Here is a 12,143-nt window from a genome sequence, read left to right as displayed (position 1 = left end):
TTATTTGTGAATCTAACACCTGAATAAGATTCCACTCTTCGTAATTTGTACTCAAGTTTCGTGTTCTAAATGTATTTGGATAACACTAAGCACTTTCAGTTTTTGATGATACAAGACACAAATTTAATAGTGCCATCTATTGAAACTGAGTTAGATGATAATATTATTGAAGATGCAAAAGCTTTTGAAAACTTTTCTTTTAAACTAAAACAAATTAAACTAAAGTTGATTTGGATAAACATGGCCATAATCAACAACTAACAAGCAACATTTGATTGTCTCAGTCTCATGTCTCATTGGGTAATGTTCATATAGGTGTTCGGTTAACGTGTCAACGTTGTGTTCTAACACACATTTTAGCATATTATAATATTTTTCAGTTATTTTTTTATGAATTAAATATTTATTTTTAAAATGATTTTTATCTTTAACCCAAACTTTAAATCTTTTATATACTGTAATGAAGAAACTGTTATTTTTTTAACATTAAATCTTTTTATATATTGCAATGAAGAAACTATTATTTTTCAAATATGATAAACAAATTTTTAAACGTGAGTTATATTATAATATCATATCATTCATATTAATGATTATGAATTATTTTAATATCTTATTCTGAAAATTCATTTTTCATATAAAAAAAATTAATAATTTTTTTTAATAGTTTTTCAATAGAAATATTCAAAAGATAAAAATTTAAACTAGAAAGAAAAAACAATTTTACGTAAAAATAGAAGAAGAAAAATATATTTAGCCATTTTCTTATTCATGGTTTTGGATCATATGCTACAACACAAATATGGAAAAAATAAGAATAAAGTTATAGAAAAATAAAAGTAGTATATATCTAACTAATCACAACCTCATAAAATATGGGCAATTTGAAAATTTAAGGGCAAAATAAGATATATGGGCAATTTGATCATTATTAAAGTAACGCCATGAGTGGTTATAAGAAAATTACAAAGCAGCTCTGGATATATTTCTTTTACTTTTTTAAAGGACATGATACTACTTCTTAATATAGATAAATATATTAAGTTAACAAGAATATTTCAAATTAAAATAGGTATAGTTTTTTAGGCACATGTTTAATTAAGTAATATATTTATTTTTTATTATAAACAAGAGATTATATATATATATAATTTTTTTCAATAGTTTACTTTTAATAATATATTTTTATTTAAAATAATTGTATTTTACTTAGAGTTTATAATTTATTTTTTACATATTAAATTTCATATTAATATATCGCAAACATAGATTTCATTTCTTAGGAAAAAAATAATAAAAATAGGTTTTCATATTTAATAGTTATAATATAATTAAATTATAGAAAATATAAAAAAAAAACTTTTTTCTTTTTATGTTTTTAAACAATTTTAAACTAATACAAAATGATTTAATGCTTTAAGTTTCTATAAATATTTTATGGTTTTAAATTATGTAAAGAATAACAAAAAATTAATATAAAAAATCTATTTTTTTGTCTATTTATGGTACGTTAGAAAATATTTTACAATCATTCAAAATTATTATATAAAAAATGAATTATAAACATCTGAGTAAATTATAATTATTTTTAATAAAAACAAGATGTTAAACAATTAAATTATTGATTGAAAATTTTAAATAATATATAATCATACTATTTATACTAAATAATAAGTATATTATTTAATTTAATTATACACTAAAAATATATTTTTAATTTAAAATAATCTTTGCTATCTTAAACTGGTCAAAATTAATAATTTAGAAATGATTATTAGATAATGTTAGTTGTAAGGACAAGATAGTGGTGATATGGATAATAGGTGTGAAAAACCTTAACACGTTTTAAATTATTATATGTTAAAGAACATTTACACTACTAATAACATAAATAAGCCATTAATCAAATAATTAAAAAACTATTAATTAAATGTTAAGATTCATATAAACATTAGAAGAAATTATAAATTTATCTATGAATTTTTATATATATACGATTTATTGATAAATTTAACATTATATACAGATATTACTCACAAATATTTATTCGTCAATAAATTTAACATTACATTACATATAGATTATTATCTATGGATGTATATTTATAAATATATTCATCATTATATATAAATTATTATCCACATAGTAATAATAATATTAATATAATTGTGCCTAGTTATTAGATATGGAAATTTCCATATATGTAAAAGCTCTTAGTCATTATATACTAACAAAATTTTGTATAAAAATACTTCTAGTCATTAGATATTGAAATATTTTCGTGTCTAAATATTCATAGTCATTATATACAGAAAAAAAATTCATATATAAATATTCTTAGTTATTATATACATAAAACTTGCGTATATAAATACTATTATATACAAAAAAAAAACCATTCATATATAAATACTTTTACTCATTACATACAAAAATAATACGATAAAAAAATCATGAAACAAAAATCAATTTAGAGACGAAAAATATTAAAGACCATTTTAGAAGATAAAAAAATTGATTTTTAAATTAGTTTCTATTATTATTAAATGATTTCTAAATTGATATCTAATTAGCTATCAAAGTTTTAACTACCAATTATTTAGATTCTAAATTTGTTATATATAGATATACTATGGATTAATTTTGTTTTAATATTAAAATTTACTGTGTTTCTAACTTTTTGTATGATTTTTACAATTATGAATATTATAATTTTTTTATTTTAAAAAAATTAACTAAAATCTATATAAAATTACATCTTATTTCATTTTTTAATTATTAATATAAGAGTAAATTTTGTAAATTTATATTTTAAATTTTTTTAAAAAAATTTCTAAAACTCATCGTATCACTTATAAATTCTAATAAACTTTTCCTATAAATTACTTTATATATCTTAATCCAAACAATTTCACTTTCTTATTTATTTTTTTTTCAAATCACTTCAAATCAATTCTGTCAAATCTTTATCCTAATCTAAACAAAGCAAGCAAATTATAGTAGTAAAGGCCGAAGATATAGAAGAAGGTGAAAATATTCTCTACAACAACGTTTTGTTGAATGCTTGGGGTAAATAACTTGGACATGTATTTTAGTAATTTGTTTTGGTTGCTTGAACGTAATAAATATCAATGTCTGTGCATTTTCAGAAACGACAAGGGTTGAATATTTTGGACCAAGATCTTCCATTTCCCTCTCAAAAAACACTTCTCAATTTCACCTTCTTTCTCTTTTTCTGCAAATCAAAATGAGTGCCAATAGGTTCATAATCTGACACTAAATTATAACTAAAAAATATTTTTTTACTAAAATGTAACATGAGTTAAAGAAATAAATAAATTTTAAAATTATATTTTGAGACATCACGTAACATGAAATAGTTTCCCTCCTTTTAACATGAACTATTTTGACACTTGTCCTTGGAACACATTAGTGTGCATATTGGGATCGACAATGGTTTCAGCCTTAACTTGCATCTGTGCCATAGGACTTCACGGGTACCAAACTCCCTGTCTTTTTTTCTTGTTCCTATCTTCTTCCTTTAGGTTAAAAAATTAATATTTTTTTTTTACTTTTTTCAATTTAAAAAGCTAAGATAGGTAAAATCAAAGAAAAGAAAGTTAGGTAACTTGAATAGAGTGAAGTGAACCAAATAAGTAGGACCCATTTTCCATAAAAAATTACAACCTTCTTTAATGGAAAAAATATAAAGTTTTCTTTAACCAACATAATATTGTTTACCCGATAAAAAATGTTATAAAAGGAATTAGGTAATATAAAGATGACATTGTATGAATTATATATGCATTTATAATATTTAATTATATTATAGAAAAAGATTGTTATGTTTTATCATAGTTTTTTTTTAAATATGTATAAAATCTTCACAAAATTAATACAAATAAATTATTCATATATAAGTCATATACCTACTTTCTTGGGGTGCGATATTGATTTTTTGGAATAATGACGTAATACCAATTCTTATCTTATCCCTTTGTTGGACATTTTTTACCTCATTCTGTGGTGGTGCCTTTCAATAAGTTGTTTAGGTACTAATAAATTATAATTAAGTAGTCAATTTTAGGTACATTGTAAAATTTAGATTTTAATATAAATTAACGAGAATATTGAATATTCTATTTTTAATAATTAAAAATATATTATAAATATTAAACTATATACATATTTCGCACATTATTATGTTATTTGAATAATTATTTTTTATGTCAATTCAGAGTACTTCTAAAAAATATATTAATTCTTAAAAGTATTTTATTTAACGAGATACAGAATCAAAATAAGTAATAATTAAACTTAACTAAAATTTACTAAATATCTATAAAACTCGGACACTCCTCTTAAATAACGCCGGTAGGACACGTATCTATGAACTGTCTAATTCAAAAAGTATTTGTTAGATTTTTAACAATTCTAGTACGGTTCTAACACAATTTTAAAAAATAAAAATACATTAATTTTTTAAAAAATCAAATTTTATTGTATAAATTGTTATTATGATTATAAGAATAAGAAACAAATCCTTGTGAACCAGTCATGAAAAACATTTTTATGCTCCAAAAAATAATCTGAAACATACTTGTACACATAAATCTTTATTGTCAATTTATATAATTCATAATTATATAATATATAGATCCGTGTTTTACATTTTAGAAATTTTAAGTATCTTCGTGTCTATGTCCGTGTCCTATGAATGTCTGTGTGAGTATCTGGGCTAAATAGCTAAATATTGTATTTCTAAACCTCTCATAATTCTTGGCACCAATCATCATCACCATAAGTGAATGATTGTACATGTAAGTATTTTACCTTGACAAAACAAAACTTTCTGTTGTCAAAAGTAACAACGTATTTCTTTCGAACAAATGAGAAATTATCAGATAGTTCAACATTCTCACATGTTTATAGTTTAACACAGGTAAAACATAATAATAATAATAACATATGTATGAAGACTATAATAAAAACTATGATAACTCAGACAATTTAATGATGATGTGTTTGCATGCAAACACAAAGACATGTTTGAAGCAATTCATGAAGTGAGAATAAAAAAATGAGAAGCTTTGTGGTGGCCCTGCACCAACCAGTCACTCGCTGAGCAGCATCGCGTGGCCTCATGCTGAGTCAGAGTGATATAAACTTTGCTTTGTGATCACAGTTTCATGCGTAGAGTGGAGGGGCTCACTCTGTTCCTCTTTCCCTATATCCCTCCAACATTATTATTTTCTGTAAATATTATTACAACAACACCACAACCATTATTTTCTGTAAATAACATATTACACACTACTACATAACAATAACATACTTCATCATTCGCTTTGTTTTGGTTCGGTTTGGTTTGTTTCTTATACTTAATTTCTCTCTAGCTTTTCTCTCCCTCTCTCTCTCTCCTATTCTGCAAACCTTGTTTTGTTTCGGATTTCCTGGTATTAAAATCTCTCCAACTCTTCACTCTCCATCCTTTTCAACTTACCATTATCGATTTCGTATTGCACTCTCTCTTCTCTTCTCATCTCCTCCTATTCTAGCTAACCCCTTTTCTTCTTCTCAGTCCCTTCAAGTTTTTCACATTTCTTCTCTGCCTTTCATCCCCACTCACATCCCTTCAAACCATAGAGGGATAAAAAAACATGAAGGTATGATTCTCACTTTCCACTTCTGGATTCTCTTTATCCTTTCACGGAAAGTGTATCTCATAGTTTATAATTTATAATCATAATTCACTTCTGAACTTTGACTCCTAACCACGGTTCACTTTTGATTCTCCTTCAACTTTATGCTTTTCTTTCTCTCTTTGTCTTTCTTGTTTGTGTTCCTTCCTTCTATATAAAGATCTGGGTTCTGTGTCTGAAATGGATATTGTCATATTCTTCATCAGATTCATGGATATGTTAAATTTTAACATATGGGGTGTATGTTGTTGATTTAATTGATCATATGGGGCATGCATAAAGTGCCATAAAAGGTTTCAAGTTTGCCACTTTATTTACTTGGTTCGGATTTGATGCTATGAATATGCTCTGCTATGATAAGGTTCTTGTGGTTTGAATCTGGGCCGAGCGATCAATCACTCTGGTTCTTTTTTTATTTTTGCAGAAGTTTGTACTCAAGTTAGATTTGCCAGATGACAAGGCTAAACAGAAGGCTCTGAAAACAGTTTCAACACTTCCAGGTATCAAATCATTGTTCACCCTTTTTTCCAAAAATACCATGTTATATAAAATCTATGGTTTGGGAATGCCCAAATCTGGGGAATGTTACAAGATTCTGAGATCTGGGTGAAGGAGAATGATGGTTAACCTGATGGTGTGACGCAACCTCCAAATCATTGTCACATGATATTTGAGCAGAGATCTATATGGTCATTTTTAACCAATTTTGGTTAATTTTGATCCCGTGAAATATTTTACCACTATTTTTTAATCATATTTATACCATCTTATTGCAGGGTTTTCATTTTTTAATACTTATTATGCTTATGATATTCAAACTCGTTAAGTGTGTACCGTACGTGATGTGATAATAGTATAAAAAAATACTCTGAAAGTGAATGAAAGCAATGTTATTATTGTAATTATTATATTAGATACAACCATATTAAATAAATATTTGGGCCATTTTGTTACAGAGTATGTCATGTCTTTGTTAAGGGATGAAGACATACCAAATGCCTTGAATTAATTAAGATATATCTAGCTTCTCTATTCTATAATTGACAGTGATCTAATATATTAGTTAGCATGTCATGAAATTGTTCTGTGGCTATGTTAAAGTATTCTGTGTTTTTGAAGGGATGTGGTTGGTTGCACTCTCTTTCTGGTGTCGCTTATTAGTGGTGCCTATAACTTTTTTCTTAACAAAATAAATTTTGCGTCAGTTTAAATTAGCTCAAGAATTGATTAACCAAAGAACACCCAACCCATTACATAAAAAGTAAAGATCCAAGGTCCAAATATTTAACTAACTTATTAAACAATATCTCTTGAGTCTGAAGGACAAGGCTGCAGTTAAACTAGGAAGAAGGTTACTGAATTCTTAAACATAGAGTTAAGAGGTTTTATGAGTATATGAAAGAGTATCTGATGAGAAAGAGCTCCATTCTCTGAATAAATCTTTGCAATTAGAGAATTAGTCTCTAACTCTGAATCAGAAGATATAATGAATTCAACAAAATGTTGTTGGATAAGATAGTTCTTGTTTGATTGGTTTGGTCAGGCTAATTGGATTGGACACTTCAACATTTGAAATATGATAACTTGTGCAGTAGTATTTAGATGAAGAAACAGAAGGCATTGTATTGTTTTTTCATTTGAATGTCATTATTCTAAGACAAAGAACTCCTAACAATCAAATTGTGCAACCATGTAGGGATTGATGCTATCTCTATGGACATGAAGGAGAAGAAGTTAACAGTGATAGGAACAGTTGATCCAGTGAATGTGGTGAGCAAACTTCGCAAGTACTGGCAGACAGACATAGTCTCAGTAGGTCCAGCAAAGGAGCCTGAGAAGAAAGAGGAGCCGAAGAAAGAAGAGGCAAAGAAGGAGGAAGAGAAGAAGGAGGAGGCAAAGAAGGAGGGAGAAGGCAAAAAGGAAGAGGAGAAAAAGGAAGAGCCAAAGAAAGAAGAGAAGAAGGAAGAGAAGAAAGAAGAAGAGAAGAAAGACGAGGAGAAGAAGAAAGAGGCACCACCCCCACCCCCAGATCCAGTTCTAGAGTTGGTAAAGGCATATAGGGCTTATAATCCACACATGACCACATATTACTATGTCCAAAGCATGGAAGAGAATCCCAATGCTTGTGCCATTTGTTAAAACATGAAGCTGCGGAAGAAAACATGAAGAAAGAAAGACATATATATAAAAATATATATAAAACTTTCTCTACTTGCAATGAAATCAAGCCAACTCTTTCATGATATGAAGATAGAAACAAATGCTTGTATATATTTTGGTGGTGGTGGTGTCTTGTTTAGTTGTTTTGGGAGATTAGCAATGTGTAGAGAGAGGAATAAAATTTTGGGGGATTTGTTTTGACAATGATCACAAATGTAATCATACTCAATGTTAGTTTCCTTCTGAGTTGTCTGCATGTATGAAGTAGTAGAATGAATGAGCAATTAGTAAGTTGTACTCTGGTGCTGACGTAAACAGAAATTATGTGTAAAAAAGAGATTGAAAACGCCAAGCATATGCTTTCATAATGGTCAAAATGGTGGTAGAGGTGTCAATCTCTTATCACATTCACCGCCACTTGATGTCATAAAGAAAAATGTTTCTTTCTTTTTCTTTTCTTTTATTCCATGGTATTGTCATGTCCCTTGTCAAGTGGGGCAGGGTGGCTGAAAAGCAAGGTGTACCCCATCACCTAGTTGAGATTTGAGGGTGGGACACCCATTTCTCCACCCCTTTTCAGAGCCCTGCATCTGTGTTGCAAATACACATGGCCACTCACACGATTCTATGGTCCCAGCCCTTCATATCTACATTGAATGATTGAAGTTTCAAGGTCCCCATTTAACCATGATTCAAATGGTCGGTCCAATTTATCACCACCATCACCATTGTTTTCATTATAGGCTTAATAGATTGTTTAAGTTTCATAATGAGGTATTTCATACAGTACAAGCATCTAACTATTTGATTCATTCTCTTTTTCCAATAGTCAGCTGTAAAGGGTGAATTTTCAAATCCTAAGAAACACAATTTTCAATATAAATATGAAGAAAATAATTGAAATAAATTCAAGAATATGTTGTACCTCAATATCTTTTCACACTGTCTCTGTAGTTGGGAAGCAGGTAGCCTATGGTGTTTTCTGGTATAGAATCATGGTTTGGTTGAATATTTGTGAAGCTGTGGTTCATGCCTATCTATTTGCTTGTTTTTTAATATATGAGTTAGTGGTGTGGTGTATAATTAAAGTAATCCCCTTTGGCCCTTAATCTCAATTCCTTTTTTGTTTTTTCTTCCTTCCTAAAGACAGAATAACCTAGTGTAACCCCATAACTTTTTTAGGTGGCATGTCATGTTTTGCTTTTGTATTCATCCTCAATCCACATGGAAACTGTTTGTACTTCTTGTACATTGCAAGGGGAAGGCGTGCATGTGATTAACTACTAGTAAACAATGGTATGCAGATTCCCATTTTGTATTTAGCATTTGAACTTTGTCCACAGCTTACACATGCATCTTGTCCCTCCAAAAATATTCTGCCTCAAACGCACCATTTTGAAACCATTATTTTAAACCCATTTAACTTACTTTTCACTGTCTATGGTTTTAAGGATGATATACAAAAATTTAATGGTCTGAGAAATCTATTCACACCACATTCAGATTTTTGAGTTTGTAAAAAGAAGAATAAGAGAAGAAGATTGGTTCTATACCATAATGTTGATTCAGAAAAGAAGATACTGAAATGGCTATCTTCCAATTTCAACAGCTTGAATGCTTTAGGCAGAATTTCAAACGCTAAGTACAGCAATGAATCAATTCCACGTCATTGTGATCTGTATGGGAAAGACTAGATGATATGGTCGGTGAGTTGATGATTATTAACATTGGTCAGCTTTCTCATTCCAATAATGAAAACACAAAGTCAAAGGAACAAGATAAACAGATTCACAGCAGTAGGTAAAAGTAAAGGTTAGGAAGATGATTAAATTGCTTACTTAGGCATGATTCACCATTGGGTGTGTTAGATGCATGAAAAGTAGGTTAAGTTAGGTTCAATTCATTTTTATATATAGCTCACATATTTACTAATTTGGTTTGGTAGTATCTTAATTTTCATATTCACCATCTCTAAATAATGTTGTTAATTATTTTCCATAATAAGTCAATTTTATAAAATTAAATTAAATTTAAAGTTTATTTTAAATAAAAAAAAATCTATGAAAGAGTTACTTATATCACTAGAAAATAATTAAATATAAACTAATTTTAAATATCAAAATTAATTAGTTACTATATTGACTAAATTATAAATTATTTTAAAGTAAAAAAAATTATTAGTTTCTAAATTTGTTTCTATTATTGATAAATGGTTTCTAAATTGGTATCTAATTAGCTACCAAGATTTTAACTACTAATTATTTAGATTCTAAATTTGGTAGCAAAAAACTTGGTAGCTAATTAGATACCAATTTAGAAACTATTTATCCTAAAAACTAGTTTAAAAATCAATCATTTTTTTAATCTTTACAATGATCTCTAATTTAGTCAATATAGCAACTAACTATCTTGACTCTAAAATTAATTTTTATTTAATGATTTTGTTGTAGTGTACATGAATATTTATCGATCAAATAGAATCTTATGATTTAAATTAAAATTATTTTTTAATTAATGGAATCTAAAAATCTTAATACATCATATATAATTATCTCTAGTAATCTTTTATACGCATAAAAAAAAATGTATACTCCAAAATTAGAGAAACAGAATTAATCTCACTGATATTTTTGTGTGGATTCCCATCTGAGAAAACAATTAAAAAGCAAACTTTCCACTTATTTATTATATTTTTGAAATTATATGTAGAACTTTCAAATGGACTATTTTTGCCCCATTTGTTGTTGCCTTAATGGGTATGGGCAAAGAGTTCATGAAATCAAAAGGGCCACAAAATAATAAAAAAAAAATGCAATAACAGTACTAGTCTTCATCTGTGTTTTCAGACTTTGACAAGAGTAATGTTTGAACAGAGAAATAAAAAACTATTAATTCACCAATTATTTTAGGATACTTAATAAATGTGGAAAATATGTGTAATCTAGAAAAGGCAAAGCATAAAAAGTACAACATATTGTACCTCTCAGTTATATCACATCTCTGAGTTTTCAGGTCACTACAGTGTTCCTCATGGACTTTCAAATTGAAAGGCATTATACATAATGCATCTGACTTCAAGCATATACTTCATTCAAGAACAGTACAAAAAGATTTTCACAATATTTCTCAATGGAATTTGCAAGCATACCACTATTGTCAATAATTTTAAAACATGTCAAAGTATTCACATATATAGAGATTTGAGGTAATATTAATAATTACACCAATTTTATACTATTAAACTTAAATTAAAGGAAACAAATTTTGATAACATTTAAAAAAAAACTAATGGATAGATATTTATAGTATAGATATTGAGATTAAAATTCACCACCTCAGTCTCTTATTCTAGTAAGCTTATTAAATATTTCTCATCTTCTTTTGTCATAATTATGAACATTTATACTTACCATAATTATATTTTATTGAAACACAATCAGCTGTCAACTTAACATGATAAACTGGCATCAAACTTAATGATCTAAAGATTATTAGTAAGTTCTCTTCTCTCAAATAATTTATTGATTGTATTATCTTAAATTAAAAATTTATAATTATTTTTCAATCTCTCATAAATATCTACTAATTTATGGTTGAGGAAATCATAATAATCAATAAACACAAAGATCCATGAAGAAGAATAAATAGATATATGTGTATACAAAATATACAAGAAAATTTGATGATTATATCTAACATTGAAAAATGAATATTTAACTATTCATGAGGTTAACACTACTACATGAAACTTATTTAGCATTGATTCTTTGAGCCTTTCAACATCGTCGATTTAAAATAAGATGAAGTTGAGAATATGGACTTTCAACGTCAATTGATGTTACAAGTAAATATTTTGTTAAAATGAGTAATTTATTTTAGAGACAATCAGATAGAACATATCATACACTTTATATTCACACCAACAATTTATTTATGCATCATAAGGACAATGCGAGATAGGCAGTGTAATTTGATCCGCAATTCGTTTTGAAAAATAAGGAATGAACTCACTATTTTGGCCCGCTAATCCATTTAGGCTCATTTCACATAATTTGTAATCCGTGTGAGCCAACGGCGGGGAAGGACGGGCCAGCTTGCAAGTCCGCATAATAATAAAAAAGGATGTTTCTTCTTACAACCCCTCAAAATTCTTTTTGCACCCCCTTTCTTCCTATACTCATGAATTTCAGAAATCAAATTTCAAAAGTCAAAATAGTCATTCTAAATTCTAGAACGTAAAATAGCTATTTCAAAGAGGTTATTCTGGAAAAAAATTATCTT

The 12,143-nt window shown here is 27.5% G+C and overlaps 1 protein-coding gene across 2 annotated transcripts; it reads left to right on the top strand.

Annotated features, from left to right (window-relative positions):
• The first annotated feature begins 5,285 nt into the window (after nt 1-5,285).
• LOC137824177 (Heavy metal transport/detoxification superfamily protein) lies at nt 5,286-8,159 on the top strand. Of its 2 annotated transcripts, XM_068629659.2 has the most exons (4): nt 5,286-5,456; nt 5,582-5,666; nt 6,127-6,202; nt 7,399-8,159. In XM_068629659.2, exons 2-4 carry the CDS (start codon nt 5,661-5,663, stop codon nt 7,839-7,841), a joined length of 525 nt encoding a protein of 174 aa, XP_068485760.1. In that variant the 5' UTR covers nt 5,286-5,456; nt 5,582-5,660; the 3' UTR covers nt 7,842-8,159. The 2 variants fall into 2 exon arrangements, with proteins under 2 accessions (XP_068485760.1, XP_068485761.1); XM_068629660.2 differs by lacking the exons at nt 5,286-5,456; nt 5,582-5,666 and adding an exon at nt 5,766-5,995.
• Nucleotides 8,160-12,143: the final 3,984 nt, after the last annotated feature.

Source organism: Phaseolus vulgaris, chromosome 8 (genome assembly GCF_051622355.1).
Source record: "Phaseolus vulgaris cultivar YP4 chromosome 8, ASM5162235v1, whole genome shotgun sequence".
In the NCBI taxonomy this organism is placed as follows: Eukaryota; Viridiplantae; Streptophyta; class Magnoliopsida; order Fabales; family Fabaceae; genus Phaseolus; species Phaseolus vulgaris.
Note: the sequence above shows the minus strand (reverse complement) of the source record. Positions and strands in the feature narration are given on the sequence as shown.